The sequence below is a fragment of the Coturnix japonica genome, chromosome 1 (assembly GCF_001577835.2).
Source record: "Coturnix japonica isolate 7356 chromosome 1, Coturnix japonica 2.1, whole genome shotgun sequence".
In the NCBI taxonomy this organism is placed as follows: domain Eukaryota; kingdom Metazoa; phylum Chordata; class Aves; order Galliformes; family Phasianidae; genus Coturnix; species Coturnix japonica.
Genome location: NC_029516.1, coordinates 27,140,816 through 27,162,190, shown reverse-complemented (window position 1 = coordinate 27,162,190; position 21,375 = coordinate 27,140,816). Strand labels below are relative to the sequence as shown.

Sequence of the window (21,375 nt, the reverse complement as noted above, 5' to 3'; positions counted from 1 at the left end):
AGGGTGAGAGGTTATGGAGTAACTCCCTTAAGTGTTGTTAGACTCATGCAAATACAACTGAGAAATGGCAGCTTTCTTTGAGGGTTTTTACTGAGAGTTTTCAGCACTAACAGTTATAATATTTTAAATTATAAGAAGTGTACATTTTTCAGGTGTATGTTTTAATAGTTATTTATCATAATTATTTTGCCAGCCTATTTTTCTGTACCTAATATGTGAGGCATTGATTAATAAGATGGGGTCTTATGACTGATTACTTTTAGCTAAATTAAGATCCCTATTCTGAAAACAAATTTGTGTGAATAGAATCTTTCTGACTCCTTTCTGTGGCTGTGGAGATTAGGGACATGAATAACAAAATATTAATTGCAAATATAAGAATACTGCCACCAGTTTTTTTTTGTTTCTTTGGTATTCCTTAGGAAGGACCAACTATCACTTTTAATGCAGCTACCACTCTTCGTAATTTTTGTATATGGCAGCAAGCGCAAAACATTTTGGATGATGCTCACCCTTCTCATCATGACACTGCTGTTCTTATCACTAGGTATGGTATTGAAAGAGACAATTACCCAGCTAGATGAGACAAATGTTTCAACTTTTTTCTTAGCTCATCATATTTAAATATCTATTGGTAAAGTTCATAATTACTTGGAGTGGATAGATAATATCTTACACTACACTCACCCCTGGTGATCATTAGGTATTATTTAGATCTTAAATTTTTAGAAGGAATTGACATCTTTAAACATTGTGCATGTACATGACAGGGACATGGTGATATACAGACAGAAATTAGCTATTGCTAATTAAGTGATGATCAATGCCTTATTAGCCCTGGCATAATTAGAACTGACAAAAGCTCACAAATGGAAAATGTCAGAGTGGAGGCTCTGATGCTCATTCATTGAGATACATTCTCTCTTGTTCCTTCTTGTTAATTTTTTATCCATGTTCAAACCAGACACATTGTTGTACTTAAAACTGTGTTTGATATTTGTCCTGAATTTTACATTGTTATTTTGGCAGCTGCTCTAGTGCATGTATATTGGAATCTGCACACTTCCAGCAGCATTTTACACTCAAATACATGCGGGAGAAACAGCTTATTTTATCAGTTTGCATTCTTTGCAAGCTAGATAGGATGTCATTCTGTGGGCTTTTTTTGGTGAATGTAAATCAATTCTCTCACAAGAATGCAAAGATTAAAAAGACTGCAAGAATAAAAATTTAGAATTGAGATTTATAATTGCTGTAACTAATGTAGCAACAGTGAAATACTTTTAAAGAAAGCATTTTTCATTTGCTTGTAATTTAAAATAAGTCTTTTCTTTTAAGGGAAGATATCTGCAGAGCTAGAGAGAAGTGCGATACTCTAGGTGAGTTATATTTTTTCCATTAGTATTATTTTATAGCAAAATCTGTAGGAGGATTTTACTGTAAGATTTAAGAAAAAAACAGAAAATAGATATAAATTTAGTTGCCAGATGAAATCATTTCAGAGCTGTTCCACAGATACTGTTATCTTGGGTGCTAGCTGGTTTTGTGTAAATCTGGTTGCATAGCTGGTGCATGGCTTTTTCAATTCCTGTGCTATAGTATTTGCTTATAGAATCATTCTTTCTACATTAAAACTCATTCTATTAGGCTTTTGTAAAATAATTCAATTTTCCAGGTTTGGCAGAGCTAGGTACAATGTGTGACCCACTACGCAGCTGTTCTATAAGTGAAGAAAATGGTTTAAGTGCTGCTTTTACTATAGCACATGAGCTTGGACATGTGTAAGTACCTATTTCCCAGCAGGTAATTTTTTTTTTTTTATATGTCTTTTGAATATGACCAGTTTCCAGTGATAGGTTGTAATTTTCCAGGGGTGAGTAGAACATTTATGTACTTTTGGAATAGTCAGTGGTTTTGGCCCTTGCAAGGAGTCAACTCTGCCATGCTACCTAGAGGTACAGAAACCATGAGACTTATAGTTTGGCCATTTGCTAACTGGGATGATGGGAGGTACTGGATTTATCTACCACCTTCTGTCCTTTTGTTACATCAGCTGACTGGGACACTGGGACAGGTATCTGAGATGTGCAACATAGGTCTGTTAACTCTACTTGCATTCTAACTGTAGCAGGAATTTAAGAAAAGGCTTGTAATGTAATACAGAAATATTCTTCCTTCTGTTTGATCCTTTCAGAAAACAATAGAGTAACACAAAGAGAAATACTTTACACAGAAAAATAAGCGGAGATGACAGCATTTTATTTTATGAAGCATACCTCATCAGTGATGGCAGAAAGATGCTATACTCTAGCTCCATGAGGCATGCCACAGTGTAGGTAACAATGGCATTACAGAGCTCAGTAGCTAGCTTGTTGGTTTTCATTCTCCTGGAAGTTCATTTACATACATGCCATTTATCTTGTTACTTAAACTGAGTTATAAAATTTGGTGAAGTATTTGTTGCATAAAATGATATTGATGGGCTCTGTAGTTTGTTATTAAATAGTAAAGATTATAAGGTGAATATTGTGGCAATATGTTACAGCCAGTCTTGAATATTCACTTCAGTAGATGGGTTGTTCATTTAAAATGCCATACTCCCAAAACACTGTGATTTTTGCTGGCGTGCTAAAGAACTACACAGCTGTAAAATTCTTACTGTATTCAGCATGATTGCCATAATGTCATATAGTCATGAAACACAAATTTCATTACAGTTCTAAGGTATATTCACACTTAAATCTGGGGCTTTTGCTGTTTTAACAGAAGTATTTCCATTAATTATAGCTGAATTTTTTTTGGAGTTTATTTCTTTTGTTTCTTAGATTTAATGTGCCACATGATGACAGCTTTAAATGTAAAGAAGCTGGAATTAAACATCAATACCACGTTATGGCTCCAACTTTAAATTACCATACAAGTCCATGGACCTGGTCGAAATGCAGTCAAAAATACATCACTGAATTTCTTGAGTAAGTATCAGTATAATAATAATATATTCAGTATAATATATATATATTTTTTCTTTTTCAATTTTGAGTCATTCAGAAAAGTGTTAAAATTATTGCTAAATGCCACTTTAATATTGTCATTGACTTTAACCACTGACTTGGAGGGCCTAAATCCCCCAGAAATTACAGGTATGTAACTATTCGGAGGATGAGTAGTTCCATGACTTCAGTGAAGTGATAATCAAAACATAAAACTAAGACCGTACTTTTCTAAAACATCGTGACATTGGTTATTAAAGAACTCCTTAATATGATCTTAATAGGTCAGAACAGTGATTAATTCACACTTTTTTCCTGTTTTCACAACAGCACTGGTTATGGTGAATGCCTCCTAGATAAACCGAGTGGAAGAATTTATGGTCTTTCTTCTCAGCTGCCTGGATTAATGTATGATGTCAATAAGCAGTGTGAGCTTATGTTTGGCACTGGGTCGCAAGTGTGTCCCTATCTGGTGAGTGAACAATGCAGAGACTGCTGCTTAATAGGTACTAAAAATTACTGAGATGTAGGCTTAGAAATGAAATCTCAGTCAGTCCATTTTTGTAAGCATTTTATCTTGTAGTATGTCAAAGTTCAGATTCTCTTCTTAAAAGGGGAAAGAGTTCAGTTGAAAGCCTTGCTGCTCTGCTTTATAGAAATACATAGGATTAAAATCAGGATGAATTAATTTTGATTTGTACATCTGTGAGTGTAAATATAATTCCTTTAAAAGATCAAAGTTGAATAAATTAAAACTTACTGCAACTACTGAAGTAGAATGATTTCAACACTTTTAATAAATGCTTTCACATTATAGCCACCATATAACATTAGCGGATTTCTTATCTGCTTTGACTGGTTTTACAAATTTATAACTTTAAAATTAGTATATTAATTCTAATACTTTTTCCAAATGTTTGATCCAAAGCTCAGATTTCTTTCAGATATTTCTGAGATAGATATTTCTGTCTGATAGATATTTCTGTCAGATATTTCTGAGATAGATATTTCTGTCTGATAGAGATTTCTGTCAGATATTTCTCTGCCTTTTAGAGTGTATGTTTCATGTTATGAACCAAATATTCTTTAAAGCAAAATTGATATCTGAAAAGGAAATAATGTACAGAATTGAGTATATAGAAGTATTTCAGAAGGCAATGTAGAAGGTACAATAACAAATGTAGCAGTATGACCTCAGTTGTTACTGTCAAGATGTCAACTTGTCAAATACCTATATTTGTATTACACAGCTTGTTAGAACTGTTTAGAGGAGAGAATTTAAGATCAAATTTAAAGTGAATGAAGTGGAACTGTTGATGCAGTAAAGTACTGTTTAAGAAGAGACAGTCTATGGGAATATTATAGAAAAGTAAAGAGGAATTCATTGTCCTGAAGATGGTGTTACTGAAGGTTGCTTTGAGACTTTTTTAATCCATAGAGGTTATTTGTCCATAAAAAATCTCTTTAAAATTCTGAAAAGGTTTTTTTCTTAAGTTTCTAGTCAGTGTGTTTTCAAAAAAAATTCCAGCTAGTGTCTTTATCTGGGTGTTATACTCCAACCATATTGCATTATACTGACCATAATCTTACATGCCTTTTTACTAAATTATGTACTGAATTAGAAGATCTAAAGTAATGTATTATTTCTAATAAGATCTGCTTCAACTATTCCATGGTCCTGCCCAGTGTTGGGCAAAATTGATTTTTGGAGGCGTGAGGGAGGGAGTTGTCTGTACAAAATAATAGCAAAAATTAAACCCATGTAGTGTGAGAAAAACAATGCAGATATGCCAGTTGATGTCTAAAGTAGTGTACAAGTACAATAAAGGTAATTTATTCTCTGTTCAGAAACAATGCAAGCGCTTATGGTGCACGAGCACAGAGGGAGTTCACAAGGGATGTCGTACTCAGCACATGCCTTTGGCTGATGGGACGGTTTGCGGTGTGGGAATGGTAAGCCTTCATTTGTTTCTGAGAGCTCGGATATGGCAAGGTCACTGATGTAGATAAGAAAGGTCAGTGCTTGCTGTGTGGCAGTACTACTACTGCAGTGCAATGATTGCTTAAGTAGTATCTACCTGACTTGACCTACAAAGTTTCTTTTAGTCTTGTACTGTTATGACATATCTGTTCAAATTAATGGTAATAGCCTATGGGTGTCGTATTGGTAAAAAGTAGGCAGAAGACCTCAGGTGAAAGTTGCCATCTTCTCTTCTGCTGTTTGAAAACTTTAGATAATTCAAAAAAGCTATTTGTAGTAGTGCAACAAAGATGAATTTCCTGAAAAGCATGCAGTTCTAAAAGCATATTCTCCAGTTTGTGTTACTGATGCTGTTCCACTGAGCTAGAACTATTTAAGTGTGAGTGAATTAAATGTAGGAGTACAATTCTTTTGAAAAAAACTTTGAATCAGACTCCTGGTTTCAGAAGATATTTGTGTATTCTATCTGCTTCAGACAAAATGTGAAAGTATCAGTAGCTCTTCATCTACTCCATCAAGTACCTTCACCACACGTAACTCACACTTGTAGTCTCTCTGGCCTACTGTAATATAATTCAACATATTTGGATTTATTCAGGGCTGAAAACCACAATTTCTCTTGCACTTACACCCTACTTATGTGAGGTATGGATTACATATTTTTAATATAAAAAGGAAGAAGTGGAAACTGGGCTCCCTAAACCCTGCATGTTGCTTTATTTCATAACTTGTTTTAGAGAATGACAGGGCAGCTCACTGTTTCCTCATCTGGCAGGTTGTGTTTTGCTTTTTTTTTTTTTTTGAATGCAGATTTTGTTCTGCATCTTCTGAGTACATAACCTACAGCACTTAAAATACCTTGCACAAAGCACTTAAAATATCTTGATAGAGACAGAAGTATGAATGGATGTTAGTTGAAGTCAGTGTTAATAGCAAGGATGTGAGGGTTTTGGTGTTGGATTTGCATGTAGCTAGAGACGTGAGCAGAAGAAAAACATTTGAGTTCTTTGCTGATCTAATCTTATGGCTTCTCCATGTCTCAATTGACCACTAGCAAACAGAACTATTTTCTCACCCATCAGATGCCTGTGAAAATAAGTATTTCAGAGATTCTGACATGTTCAAATATGACAGTGATAAGATTATCTTATGTTTGGCAGGTTTGTTACTCTAAGGTGTTTTAAGTGGTAGTGTGCTTAGCCAGCTACAGGGGCTGAGGGAAAACTTGTATTTTTATCTTTTAATAGTTTTATAGGTTCAGATATGGTTTAATTTCCATATGGAATAAGCTTTTATGTTATTATTATGTTATTAAATTTCCCCCAATAACTTTTAATCTTCAAGGATTGCTTTTTTTTCTTTTATTTTTGTATTTCATAATGCGTGAAAGTGAGGACTCTGAAAATACTGCCTTAAGGAATAGCAATTTAATGGGTAAACAATGTCTTGCAAATGGCTTCTGTTTCTCTTGCAAAATTAGGAAAAAATATTTGAATCAAGCTTTGCATGATTACATCTTATGATGTAACATTTAACACATTTCAATCAGATCAGAAAGGAAGTTCATCATTTGTATAAACGTTATATGTAACCTTGAATTCAGTTGACTGAAATTTGCCAGCAGCATAACACTTCTTTTGTACAAGAATTCAAAAGCCTACTATATGCAATCGTTGCAGTGAAACCAAACAGTATTCTCTAGAAATTGAAAAGCTAATTACCGTCATTACCTCTGAAAAGATGCAAGAAAGAGCAGCCATTAATCTGACAAATTGTCGTATCTTCTTGTATAAGGTACTGCTCCTTTTCTTTGATTTTAATGGGAATAAGCCATGGTGATGAGTTAATGTAACTAGTATATGCTAGCATGCTAAATATATTTATGTTTTGTGCTTGCAGCACTTCTGTTGTGATGCATTCAAAGAGTTGTATTTAAGGCATTTGCAGCTTTAGTGATGCTAAACTCTGTTCTCTGTTGACAGTTAGAAGTCCCAGAGGGAACAGCATGGAGCTGCATCAGAGGAGAGTTAGGTTAAGAGTTAGGGAAATATTCTTCACTAGAGGATGGTCGGGTCTGGAACAGGCTACCCATGGCAGTGAGGATGGCAGTGAGGGTTGCACTGAGCTGCTGGAGTTCAAAGACCATTTTGGACAACTCTTTCAGACATAGGGTTTGATTTTGAGTGGTCCCATGTGGAGCCAGTTGGACTCAATGGTCATCCATCCCTTCCTCTCAGGTTATTCTATGATTCCATCGTTTTCAACCTACCTTCTCTTAGGAGGATAGCCAGTAGATATTTGATTCTTACCCAAAGTTTTTGATGTCCTCGATAGAGTGAAACTGATTTGGCAGTCACCTCTTTTATGAAGATCTTTTCATCTAGATAAGTCTTCTGACCCACTGTCCCTGTTCGTATTGGCGGTTTGCCATTTATATAACAACGAGACAACAAATTTCAGGGTGGTCTGGAAGAATCTTTTTACTAACAAGAAGGAATTCACATGATACAAACTTTGGTCCTCTTGGAAAGAGTATGCCCAATATTTATGAGTGAGAGAAAGTTTATTACTTCTATTCACTGCAGATATAGATGGTATGTTGATTTTGTGTCTCTATAAACACACATAATAGCTATAGAATGAATTTAGATTTTGTCCTGAGCCCCTTATAGCCACATGAGGAGAAAGACACTTAAATTTGTGAATGCAGACCAAGAAGAGATTATTTTGATCAGTAAACGAAGTGCCAGTCTCTGATTCTGAGGTATATTTGCTGTTCTGCCATTGCTGGTTTCTGCTGATATATTGATTTCCTTTGAAATCATGGTATTGCTTGAGTTCTTCAAGAGTGCAATAAAATGTAGGTAATAAATCGAAAAGAGTAATTCATTGTACATTTATGTATGTGTAAAGTAAGTATGAAAAATTCAGGTGGATTTTAATCACGGTGATGAGAAGATATGTTAGCCATCTGGGAAGTAGTGGAGGATCTTTTGAGCTGTAAAAACAGAGTACATTTTTTTTTAAGGATCAAACAAAAACAAGGGTGAAAATGTTGAGGGAAAAAAAAGATTAAAATTGTATATACTTTACAATATTTGATGTTATCTGAATAATAGGTGTAGACTTCTCTGAGAATCAGTACTACAGAGACCTGAGATGCTGTAGGTACAACTTTAGTTAGTTGCAACTCAATATCTTCTGAGTTACATATTCATTTTACTAACCACTCTGTTTTATTGTTATTCTGTGATCTAGACCTCACTTCTTGATGTGGTCTGGTTTGCCTGATTCTGTTCTTGACCTTTTCTCTGAAAGCAGACATGTCAAGGCTGTAAGATGTGCATGTATTGTAGGAAGAAGCACATCAGACATAGATCTAAATTGCAGCAGCAGGTTTCCATAGATTCATTTGTAGCAGATGACATGGAAAACATTTATTTCAAGGTGATAAATGGGAACACTCCAAAGAGATAAATACAGCCAGAAATAGTAGTTCAGAGTTTTTTTTAACTTTTTCATTAATCTGAGTGGATGTTCTTATCTAGTCCTTGCTCACTGGATTATATGCTGAATAACTAGTATCACTGTGTAACATGCTCTTCTACATGTATCTGTTACTCTTGATTCAGTTAAGTTTAGCATAGCCTGACAACAGTTCAATAATTTCTTTCAAATTTGCTTTCCAGGAATCTTAGCAAGTACAGTAAGTTGTGAGATACATTGGCAGTACTTGAAATCAGTTTATCAAATCACTGTTTAATCCATACTTACAAGTCAAACTGCCTGGTGTAAGTAGGCAGTTAGGAAATACGAATCTGGGTACCTGTAGATCTATTGATCCCAAACTTTGAACTGCTGACCCTCTCTCTCATCTCTGAGGATGTAATAATTGCATGTGGATCTGGGTTGGGTTTGGGTTTGATTCAAGCGAGCACTGAGGAACATCTGGAATGCGTGTGGTGCCTGAGTTTTCTACTGTGACTTCATCATGTTGCTTCTGTAGGAATGCAGCAGCAGAATAATAGCTGAGACAAGTTAGTTGAATAAGCTATTAAAATCCCAGATGTGAACATATGCTTTGCATTTTTATAGATTAGAACAATGCTGTTGTGGGTATAACATTTCATTTTACAACTCTGTCTTTTCCTGAGTTCTCCCTTCAAGCTGCTGTGAATGTTTTTGTGAAAGGAAAAAAGAATTTAAACTCTAGATCCTAGTATCATATTTAGATGTTTGGATGCAGTATAAATTTTGTGATGTGAGATTTAGAATACTCAGCCTATAGTTGTAAAAAAAAAAAATTCATAAGATGTTAATGACAGTTCTTGGATATGCAAGATCTTAATGTTTCCTCATGTTTACCTTCGGTTTTCATGAACTGCATCCATATCTTTTATGTTAGTAGCTAGTTTACCTCCTAAAGGTACTAGAACTTTGAGGTACAAAGGAATCCTAAAGGCATCTGGAAAAAAAGTAAAAGTAATAAAAACTGACATTACGCCAAAACGATGCCATTATTTTACTTGCTGAGTTACAGTGTTAGTCTTTGCATCAAGTTAGTGATCTGGCCAGTTTGCTGAAACATTTAAATGGCTTTTATAGCAAGATAGGTCTTGCTTCGGTTCTGTGCTTGCTTTGAGCTTTAAATCACCTTGATTTATCATATTCTCAGAGGAAGACTTTCAGGGCTTAAAATACATAGGCAGTACTCTAGAGTCAGCATGACCAATGGCTATACAGGCAGAGAATTTTGTTACCAAATTGGATTGTTTGGGCATAATTCATAATGGAGAAACTGATTATTTAACAAAGTCTTGTTTGGAGAACTAGGCCTTGGTCTTGATGGGCGACTTCAACTACACTGTTATCTGTTGGGATGGAACAGCAGGGCGTAAGTGATCTGGGAGGTTTCTGGCATGCTTTGATAACTTCCTTCTCCAAGTGATCAAGGAAGGAGATGTGCTCTGCTGTACCTCATACTAACAGTGAAAGACTAGTTGTACATTTGAAGGTCAAAGGCAGTTTTGGCTGCGGTGGCCGTGAGGTGGTAGAGAGGAGGCTGAGTAGCAGTTCACAACAGGAGAGCAGATTTTGACTTCTTCAAGGACCTACTATGCAATAAGGCCCAAGAAGGAAGATAGGCCAAAGAAATCTGTTTAGTATTCAAAGATCACCTCCTCCTAGCTCAGGGAGTCCATCCCAAAGAACAGTCAGAAAAAATGCTCATGTTAGAATAACTCTTGAGAAACTATATACAACATTTTAATCAATTTCTAAAAGGGTTGGAATTCTTGGATTGTTTTATTTTCTGTGTATCAGAGGTTCTTGAATTATTTCTATATGCTAGAGTGTTTAGTTGGACAAAAACCTTTGAGACTGTGAGATAATACCAAGCTGTTCTGTGCCACAGAAAGTGAAAATGCAAAGCCTAAGCTTCATAGATAACAAGCAGTTGAGTTGATAGTATCTGTTTTGATGATTCTAGTGACTGATCCATGTATGTACTGCAGAGAATGATGGAGTAAGCCACTGTCCATGTGGCTGTGAGAGACCCTTCTGTCAACAGATTGGATCATCAGTCTAATCCTGAGTTTGCAGTCAGTCATCTATAATATGGAATTTTCTCTTTTGAGTGCTGACTCTGTGTAGTTCATCTGGTGTTTAGTTGTGAGTAGCCTTTGATGCTTCAGAGGATGGCTGAAGTCAATTTACTTCATTCTGTGCCTAGTATATATTGTAACTTTTTGCTTAACTTAGAAATCTTATTTTGTTTGTCAACTGTGCAGCACTGCCGCCATGGAATTTGTGTGAGCAGAGAAATGGAGACGCGTCCTGTTGATGGAGAGTGGGGACCATGGGGACCGTATAGCTCATGTTCAAGAACTTGTGGAGGTGGAATCAAGAGCACCACCAGGCTCTGTAACAGACCAGAGTATGTTGTTTGTTGTTCTTCATTAGAGCACAATGAAGGAATTATGATATAATGGTTTAGTTCAACATAATACGAAGGCATTGTGGTTTCATGAATTCATTCAAAGCACCAGTAACTGTGTTTTAGCCATGTCTGAAAAGAAGAATGAGTCCAGAGACTTCAGACTGCTTAGAACTTCTAGAGTACTTTTTCTTCAACTAAATCATTCACTTTTATAGATACTGATGAAGACTCACTTTGGTTTAGAGTCTTGTTTTCTAGCTTTATATACTGAGGGTTTTCTTAAACATTGAGATATGGACCAGAAGTTGCAAAACAAACATGGATACACTGCCTAGGAATCTTTTTAGTTAAACAATTTGTTTGCTTGGTTTTAAGACTCTTTCATAACTACCACCACTAATGTTCAGAAGCAATGCTGATTACAGCAGGATCAATTACAGTTTACATTATAGTAAGAAACTTCCATTGACTGTATAATCCATGTGTATTTCATTCCCTGTAACAAAAGTCAGAGAGACCTCTACCCTTAACTTCTACAGAACAGGAGTTGCAATTTTGTCTATTGGCTTTTCTTAGAAAGTAATGCTATCTTGATATTATCAGAAGGATAAATAAACCTCAGTGGAATCACCCCAGCTTATTTTATTTTCCATGATGATTAAGAGGCAGCAGACTAGATCATGATTAAATAGGCCTCTGTCAGTCTGTAGTAGCTGATGCTACTAATATGCTGTTGATTATTTTTTCAAGAACCTGCTAGTATGGAAGTATTGTGTAACAGGATTTATGAGTTAGGAAATGTACATTAGACTTAAGAGTAAATGAAATTGTTTTCATGTTTTAGATCTTCTGATCCTCAAACTGAAACTGAAATTAATAGTACATAAAAGAGCATATCTGCTCCTAATTTTGTATTCTATCTTTGTCACTCTTTAACATAATAATTTAAAATTACAGAGGAAATACTGCTTCTTTCATGGAAAGCAGGAATTTCAGAAAACCGGGAACAACATTTTACATTTATCTGTTTTTATTAGACCAAGAAATGGAGGAAAGTACTGTGTTGGCCGCAGGATGAAATTTCGTTCCTGTAATACTGATTCATGTCCAAAGGGCAAAAAAGATTTCCGGGAGCAACAGTGCTCTGAATTTGATGGCAAGCATTTTAACATCAATGGTCTTACATCTGCTGTTCGATGGCTTCCAAAATACAGTGGTAGTAAGTAACTACACATTTTTTTCAATTAATAAAATGCAAATGTTTCTTTAACTGAAGTAATAAAACAGACAAGAAACCTGTTGGATTTTCTTTCCAGTTGCAATGAAAGATCGCTGTAAACTTTTTTGCCGAGTTTCTGGAACAACTTCCTACTATCAGCTGAAGGACAGAGTTGCTGATGGTACTCCCTGTGGAGCAGAAACCAATGACCTTTGTGTTCAAGGCTTGTGCAGGGTATTTAAATCTAAACTTACTAATTATTACAATCAGTTTTAACAGCTTGTAGAATATATATTATATAAATATACATCAAAATAACCATTATTGAAAAATATGTAAAACCAGATGTTTTGAATTTACTTAAGTTGATTTTAATCCCTACCAAATTAAGATCTGGAGATTGAGGCAATTAAGCAAAGCATATACAGCTGAATCTGAATACCCACAGTCTTTCCTCATTAAGCCTGATGCGTTGTTATTGTCTGAGAGAGCAGAGGGAAACTGATCTGAAATTGGTGTAAAGAGAGGACAAAATCATACTGTGTGTTTATTGCTATCATATTGCTGTTATCAAAGAAGTGAAGAAGTCGGAAAATGCAAGGGTAGATAGATTACATATTTATGATTTCACTGCAAAGTCAGGGTGAAAAGACCCTGGAAAGGGACCATTTAAACATGCTTAATAGAAGTTATGGAAATGCCCACCAGATTTTGTTAGAAAATAACAAACTGATGTATTATAAAAAGTTCAAGACTTTTTTTGTCCTTCCTAAGTAGATTTGCTGATTTCAGTGAAACTGGCTAAATTCAAAATGAGGAGAAAATGTAGCTTTTTATTTGGATGAATATCAAAATGGAAGAGAAAATGCTAGAGAGCAGTCCTGTTTATGACTGTGGGAGGAAAAAAAAAAAGCAAGGAGGTTTAAGTAAACATCTGTGAACAAGAAGCATTCCTGTGCTAGTCTACATGTATTCTCTCTCTCGTTTTGCAGTCGTGACAGACTTGAATCGAATTGATATTCATGGATGCGTGCATAGTCATTTTAGAATTCCAAGACTTTATGTAAATATGCCTTAGTCTATGTACCATGTTGATTTTTTTATACAAAATCTTTAAGTATTTTTAGGTAGCTTTGTACAGTTCTTGACATATTAAGTTAAATTGTTGTATTAAGAACGTATAATCAAGAACTATAGTTTTTCCCATACATCACAGTATACTACAATGTAAGAAGGATTTTCGTTAATTGCCAAGGAATACTAGATAGAAACAGTGAATGAAAATGTTTTTGGGGAGTGGGAAGCTAACATTGTGTGTTTTCACTGTTTTCCACTGGGCTGAATGACACAGCATTGTATTTCTTGTAGCAAGCAGGCTGTGATCATGTTTTGAATTCCAAGGCAAGGCGAGACAAATGTGGAATCTGTGGTGGTGATAATTCTTCATGTAAGACACTTGCAGGTACTTTCAACCGTGCTCGTTACGGTATGTTTTTATTTTTAAAATCTTAATGTACATTTCAATGTGGTTTAGAAACTGTGTGTTTGAAGAAGTGGGATTTCAGTGTGCAGTCTTTTCAGCCTCTGCTAACAAAAATTATCCCCAATTTTCACTCATACGTCCTCTTTCAAGGATGAACAGGAAAGCACCGCAGTGTGTCCCATTCAAATGAAAAGTCTATCTGTGCTATGGTGAAAAGAACAGTTCAGTAGTTAGAGGAAAAAACATAAGTAATCTCTGATTTCATATCAAATTCCAAAAAGCCTCTTCATGCGGTTTCAGTGGTTGAAGGAGACCACAGGCAAATGAAATGACACTTGAAGAGCTGCCAAATAGGATCTTCAGTGGAAAAAGGAGTTACTGGTCAGCAGGGAAAGCATATTTAGCACATGCTGGATTTATTTATTTCTTTCCAGGCAGAGGCCTTGCGCCATGCAAAAAAGTATCAGAAAGCTTAAAGGAGGGATACTACTCCTCCTGTACAAATACACATAACTTTTCTTCTGTCTATTTAGAGACGCTGGAAGACGATGCAAACAGCTATTGTTATTAGAGACTGGATTTCTGAATATGTGGTCAAAACAGTAAAGAAAAAGAATGTAGTTTTTTGTTTTCCATCACTACAAGTGTCACACATATTACATCACAAATACATGTGATACAAATAAATAGTATATTGAAGCTACCATTCATTCAGCTATGGTAGAGATTGTCACTGTGTTGTTTACCTGCTTTGTCATGTTAGACTTATTTACTTCTAACTGAAATTAATTCCACAAAGTAAATACAATTTTCATTTTGTGCATTTTTTTGCCAAAGTCTGTTCAGTTAGTCTTTTAACTGTAACTAGTGCCATTCCATACTGTCACAAGCCATTTTACTGAGGAAGAATTTGTAATAAGGCAAAAGCAGCTTGTGGTACAAGCCTGTATTCATATCGTTATGAGGACAGTCACAATGTTGTCATTAAGTGTTTAAATGACAATGAAACAATCGTAAGAAATTCACCGTGATGAAATGTTAATTTGCTTAACACACAGTTTAGAAAGTGGTCATCTAACTTTGTGTGCATAATCATTATGCTTGTTATTATAATTGCAGTGGTCTAGAGCTTCTGAGGATTTCCTGGAAATCTGTCTTTCTCACCACCTTAGTATGTGACATAGCGTCCTGTTTATCCTTGAGAACATGCTAGGCAATTCTATTTGTAGTTTCCTCACGTATTTTGTCTTCTGTATTCCACAAGGTTTTCAGTGTGAGAGATGAGAGCCTTTTTTTGTGGGGGGGGGGGTTTGTTTTTTGTTTTGTTTTTCTTCCCAGTAACTCTAGAACAGTGACCAAGGGCTGTTTTTATCCAGATCGTGTAGCAAATCATGCAGTTGCAGTGCTGCCCCCATCTGGTAAATTTGATGGGCCTGTGATCAGTTTAAATGCTCCTTTTAAGTGAATGGCGTGGTTTTGTTAGGTTAAAAGTACTGGGAAGTTAGTGAAGTAAGAAACTCAAAAGGCTATTCCCATTTAATTTGCTACCCATGGAGGTGAGTCGACTAACTGAAGTTCAATACAGACAAGACTTTGAAACACAGCAAAACAAGTGGAAAAGTTAGCAAAGTTTGCATGTTTTTCTTCCTTCTTTCATATGTTTGCCATATTCAGTTGTTCTTAGTCATGGTGATCCTTTTGAATTTGTAATTAGCATCTGTGAGAAACTACTTTTTTTTTTTAGCCTATACTTATGGACAAAGCTGTTGCTGATCTGAAAAATAGATGTTTCCTGAGTCTCATCTGATGTGCTCAGCTGCTCTCTAGGTGAACTCGTGCTATTGTCAAAGAATAGAATTCACATTTCTGAACACAGGAATGAATTTTAGCTGCCTTTTGAGTTTTGAAAATAAAAATTCAATTCAACTGGCTTAAAGAACAAAGGTACATAGAGATATTCGTATTTCCATCCTGAAAACACAAGGGTATTGAGGAGTCATGATTACTGGTGCATGATAGGATTTGTTGAATAAAACTAGTTGAACATACACTCATATTTGTAGCATCTGAGTATTTTATCTGTGGTTAATTTGTGAATAATTACATTGCAGGCTACAACATTGTCGTAAAGATTCCCAAAGGAGCAACAAACATTGATATTCGGCAGCACAGCTACTCAGGGAAACCAGAAGATGACAACTACCTTGGTAAAAACCTCCAGCGTATGATACTGACAGATGATAGTTTTCCTGCTCTAGACACAGGTTGTTCGAAGCTCTATAAAGTCTTTAGAACAAATATGTGGTTACATTGTATCACCACTTGCCTGACTCTTTCAGTAGGTGCTAATTTTAATAAAAATGCGATGATGGTAGGTTTCTGATTCCTAAATGTCTCACTTGTCAGAGAAGACAAGTTACAGCACACTGTATGATTTTGTCAATCTTTCAGTATGTTGTGGCCATAATAATTAAATCACCCTGAGCCACCTAAAGAGTAACACAGACATTTGAGTTCATAAATATTGAAAACATTTTTAGAAATGAAACAGTCAGAAAACTTACCAGATTTCTCATGTTTGTTTCTATGTTTTCATCTTCTCTGAGTGTAAAGATGGTATTTTGATGAATTTATAGATTTGCGAGTATGTGAAAGAAACAAAGGAATCACAAATGAATGGTACCAAAGACCTTTTTATTTCACAGTAATCATGTTACCTCTGAAGTGCCCGAGAGTATACTGATGCATAGATTCTTTCTTACCTTTTCCATTGTTTTATTGTTTACTTCACTATTCATCTTTGCTATTATAATAAGATGGTTATTATTACTCTGAATGCATAATAATTCCCTTTTTATTTTTTTACTTTAGAATTTACTTTTAATAGCTACTTAACTAAAAACTGCTCCAACAAGTGCAAGAATGTGCACTGTAGAATAGGACAGAAGTATGAATGATGTTTGTTCTCTTCTTCAGTACCTAACTAAACTAATCTAAACCTAACTAAATTTAAAGTGTGTCTGTACTCAGCTTTCAGCAGAACAAATATTATTAAATGTGTTATTGCAAAGAAATGACAACTGCTCAAATGAAAGCTGCTAATGGTTGGGATTGAATTAATGCATTAGAAAATGATTAATATAACTTTAAAGTCTTACATGTAGACTAAAACAAAGCTGTGTTGTTGCAGAGATGTACTTTTGGAAGTTTTGATAGAAAGAAACTTCTAATCAAATAGAAGGTTTACTTAAGTATTTTATTTTGCTTACAGCGTTATCTGATATTCGTGGGAATTTCATCTTGAATGGAAATTTTGTTGTAAGCATGTCAAAAAGAGAAATCAACATACACGGAGCAATTTTTGAGTACAATGGTTCAAACAATACAGTAGAACGAATTAACAGCACTGATAGGATTGAAGAAGAGTTAACCTTACAGGTGAATGTTTACCTTTTTTCTTGAATTCAAAAATTGGCTATGTGGTCATTGTGTTCGTAATCTTATGTCATGCTCAAATTTACTGAAAAACAGTTATTTTATCTCAATTAAGGTTTTGTGTGTAGGGAATTTATACAACCCTGATGTGCGTTATTCATTCAATATTCCAATAGAAGACAGAATTGATCTGTTTACGTGGGATCCCTATGGGCCCTGGCAGGACTGCAGCAGGATGTGCCAAGGTATTGTGAATTCTTCTGTCATCGGATCCGAAGAGCTGATTGCATTTAGGAAGGGACTAGTCTTATGTACTCAGATTTTGTCATGTCTGCTTGTAAGGAAGAAACTCAGCATTTTCAGTAAACTTTAGGTGCAAATTGCATTTAAGGGCAGAATGGCTTCACTTTTCTTCTTTTTGATATAATTCTATACCCAGAATCATGTTTGTGTTCCCTCCCTTTTTAACTGTGGGAGTGGTTCATAGAAAATAGTTGAATCAAGTCTAGCGCATCCCTTATAATTGCATGTCTACTAAGATATATTAAGCATCTGTTATAGTGCTTCCAGATGGTGACTGACTGGTTTGTCTAGTATTTTTCGTATGTATTTCTGCGTTCTGGTTATCTTCTACTTTGAACGGAGCTATTTGGAAATATAATTTTAAACCAATATTCCATATGCTATTGCAGCCTAAAAATAGAGCCACAATATGTATGAAGAGTACCTATGAAGTGCATATGCTCAGATTTTTTTTTTTCTTATAGATACTCCTATTAGCAGCTACTTTAGATAGATGGTGAATTTCTGCCAATTTCAGGCTAAAGGCATACTTGTGTGCTAGAGAGCCATTACATCTGCCAACTGTGGTACTTCTCCAACCTGAAAGACTTCAGGTCTTTTAGATACTTTGTGCTCAAACTTTCTGCTTCCTTGAAGAAAGGATCATGACCTCTTAGGTAACACAGTGGTGAATGTGATTACCAGGAAGGTAGCCAGCCGCACAGAGATGTGTGTTTCAGCAGGATTTGCTGTATACAAAGATTAATACTAATGGGGTAACTCAGCTAAATTCCTAAATGGTGAATGATATCTATTATTGCAAAAAGGCTCTCTAATTTCATCCTACTTTTCACTGTTCTTCCTTTCAAGGTATTAGAAGAAGAAGAATGACATGCATACGTAAAAGTGATCATGTGGTAGTGTCTGATCAAAGATGTGAACATATAGCTCCTGTTCCAGATGTGTCTGAAGAGTGTAATACAGAGTGTGAATTAAGGTAGAGGTTCCTCACTAATTGAAATACTGTGGTCTTACTTTTATTGATAGAGGTTTAAACAAAGTAATTGACTGCCTTATTCTTCCTTCCATCACTCCCTCTCCTTCCCTCATCCATCCCTTCTCTAATCTTTCTCTCCTTTCTTAAATCTATTTATATATATGTATATTTAAAATCTATTTATATATATATACAAAGGCCTACAGTTCTGTGATTAAGTAGAATTAATGCATTTTTTCTAATTTATATTCATAAAATTCAAAGTATTCTGTTAGGATTTTGAATCAGTTCTCCATGTGCTGGCACAAGAAAATGGTTTTACTGAGCAGAATACGTTTTTTACCAGAATTGTACCTGTAACTGAAACTAATTTGAAACACAGGCTTTTTTTATTTTTTTCCCCCACTCCAAAAAAGCCCTCAATGACATGTTCAGAATATGAAGGGTGAGAAGTGTAGCTTATATTTTTCAAAGTCACCTGAGAGATTTAGAAAAAAGGTCCTTTAAATTTAGAAAGATGTTTTTAAAATGAGTTAAATTCTTTTATATTTCTTTGACAATTCCAGTTGTGACTATGCCCTAAAATGCAACTGTAGGTGCTTTCTTTGAGTGCTTAATTAACTTAATAAATCATAGTTAGCTTTCTATAACAGCTTATCTTTTTAGGTGGCACAGTATTGGCAAAAGTGACTGCACATCAAAGTGTGGCCCAGGGTATCGATCAATAGAAATCCACTGCATGAAGAACTCCATTTCAAAAGGACTCAGTGCCCTGGTGGACGATAGATACTGTGCTGATCAGCAGAAACCACCGACCAGAGAGCCTTGTCATGGCGACTGTATGTTAACAAGTTGGCACTACACAGAATGGTCAGAGGTATGAATTCAAAAACTTATAATGAAAGCATTATAGTTCTAGTTAGTGTTCGTAGGAAATCTTGGTTTCTATGCATGTATATTTTGCAGTTTAAATAACTAAAAGAAAATAATGCTTGACATACAGAATGGTCAGAGGTACAAATTCAAAACATTTTAGCATTAGACTTCTAATTAGTGTTCATTATAACTCGTGGTTTTTTTCTGAGTATATACATTTTAGTTTAAGTAACTGAAAGAAAATAATGTTATACAAATGAGGTACTGTTGGAAGAGCTAATACCAGTCTCTGGATTTTGGTAACTGCTGGACACAATTCCTCATATTCTTGTAAGATACTCTGTCTGCAATAGTTCACAGCTCATATTTAGAAGTCAGCAGAAAATATCAGGGTGCTAAAGGTATGTATTTTATTTGGAGCCTTAATAATTTAGTACTGTGTGTATTGAAGAAAAAGAATAAGTAGACTTTCAGCTTTAACCTTCATTAATGAGTTTTGTTTTTGAACTACTAAACAAGGTGCCAAATTTATCTAAGGTGAACACAATAACAATTTATAACTTTGATGTAGCTGCATTCGTCTAGCGCTATGCTTTTCGCCTTTAAGACTGGTAGCCTATTTTGACCTTTGTTTTACATACTATGCTTCCTATTTCATAATATCATCTGAATGCTGCAGTGTTCCAGGAGCTGTGAAAGAGGTATCAGAACCAGAGAAGCTTTCTGTTTGAACAACTTGGGTCGTCATCTTCCTGACAGGGAATGTCAGGAACTTCCAAGAGTTGTAACACAGAGTTGCAATGAATTCTTATGTCCAAGCTGGTCTGCTAGTGAGTGGAGTGAGGTAATGGATTATGTAAAGTTTAAGACTCCTTTGGGCCTGATCATCAATATAAAAATATTCTGAACTGTGTTTTGTTGTGATTATTTTGGGGCACATGAAAGTAAAATTTCTTCAGTCATAAGACTGTGCTCTCAGGTGTACACATGGCGTGAGAACTTCTGAAAACCACACCAAGATTTAATGTTTTTCTCGTAAATTTAGTTACATTAAAGTGATATAGCAAAGGCTCCTATGTCTGGTCACATATCTTCCTTTTATTCTGAAGCAAAGAACCTTCAGCCAACTGAAGAGTAGAATTATATCCATTTCATTGTAGATTTTATAGATGTAATAGAATGATGGATGGCTTAAATAGGTTCCCAGCAAAAGTTTTGATGTGAGCACTCATATTTTAACTAAGTGGTTTTATTCTATTGGAAATAAGCAAGTTTTACATTGTCTTCATATTTAATAGCTTTAGAAACTTGATGGTGATTATTTATATTATGTGTTTGAGGTGATGTTTCCTAGAAATTGAGAGCTTACAAAAGAATTAGTTCTGTTGCGTGATGTACATTCATGGAATATTTTTGTGAATTATGTAGTCTTCAAAATCCTGCAGCTTACTATAGTAAAGTGAAGTCTTTTCAACCTGATTATTAATATTATTTTACAGTGTCCTGTGACATGTGGCAAAGGAATGAAGCATCGACAAGTATGGTGCCAACTTAATGATGAACAACTGAGAGACGATTTCTGTAATCTGAATGATAGACCAGGATCAGTAACACCATGTGAACTTCCTGAATGCGCATCTTGGCAAGTAGGGCCTTGGGGAGCAGTGAGTACATATGTATTTCTGGCTTTTTGTTACTGTTTCAGATCATGAGTGATCACAGAACAGCAACTTTTATGGATTTTAAAGGGGGCATAAGCAGCTATTTGAAGGCGTATTCACATATTTGTTTGGTGCTGTTGACTGTCTAGTCTGTAATTTAGGAATGTCCTTGTGTAAATTAAATGTTTCAGATTGCCACTAACTTCGAGCCTTAATATAAAAAGTTACTAATGATATTTTTATTGAACATGTTTCATCTCCAAAATAATGAAGATGTAGATAGCATAGCATTCAAATGAATGAGAAAAGTAAAAGACAAAGTATTTATAGATGCACCAGCACATTTAACTTATAGCTTGAATTAAGATCAGTGAAATATATATGCTAAATAATAGCAAACAAGAAGATTTAGTATTTGGTTTTTTGTTTGGATATTCAGTTAGAAAAGAGCTTCTGTCTCTTTTCTGTGCTCAGGGTCAGCAGTACTGGCTTAATCCCCTCCCAGTCTGTTGC

At 35.2% G+C, this 21,375-nt stretch overlaps 1 protein-coding gene across 3 annotated transcripts in view; it reads left to right on the top strand.

Moving 5' to 3' along the window:
- ADAMTS20 (ADAM metallopeptidase with thrombospondin type 1 motif 20) overlaps window positions 1-21,375 on the top strand; it is an 87,552-nt gene that overhangs the window by 31,869 nt on the left and 34,308 nt on the right. For 2 of the 3 annotated variants that reach the window (XR_004306446.1, XM_032443193.1), the window contains 17 exons: window positions 423-547; window positions 1,339-1,379; window positions 1,676-1,781; window positions 2,826-2,972; window positions 3,321-3,462; window positions 4,839-4,943; window positions 10,761-10,906; window positions 11,947-12,128; window positions 12,226-12,362; window positions 13,497-13,614; window positions 15,723-15,818; window positions 16,883-17,049; window positions 17,162-17,291; window positions 18,199-18,325; window positions 18,992-19,202; window positions 19,881-20,045; window positions 20,701-20,865. Coding sequence is in view for 2 of the 3 variants with exons in the window: in XM_032443193.1 (XP_032299084.1) it covers window positions 423-547; window positions 1,339-1,379; window positions 1,676-1,781; window positions 2,826-2,972; window positions 3,321-3,462; window positions 4,839-4,943; window positions 10,761-10,906; window positions 11,947-12,128; window positions 12,226-12,362; window positions 13,497-13,614; window positions 15,723-15,818; window positions 16,883-17,049; window positions 17,162-17,291; window positions 18,199-18,325; window positions 18,992-19,202; window positions 19,881-20,045; window positions 20,701-20,865 (2,310 nt within the window). In the remaining variant the exon portion in view is untranslated. The remainder of the gene's footprint in view (window positions 1-422; window positions 548-1,338; window positions 1,380-1,675; window positions 1,782-2,825; window positions 2,973-3,320; window positions 3,463-4,838; window positions 4,944-10,760; window positions 10,907-11,946; window positions 12,129-12,225; window positions 12,363-13,496; window positions 13,615-15,722; window positions 15,819-16,882; window positions 17,050-17,161; window positions 17,292-18,198; window positions 18,326-18,991; window positions 19,203-19,880; window positions 20,046-20,700; window positions 20,866-21,375) is intronic. The other variant, XM_032443192.1, reaches the window with a different exon arrangement.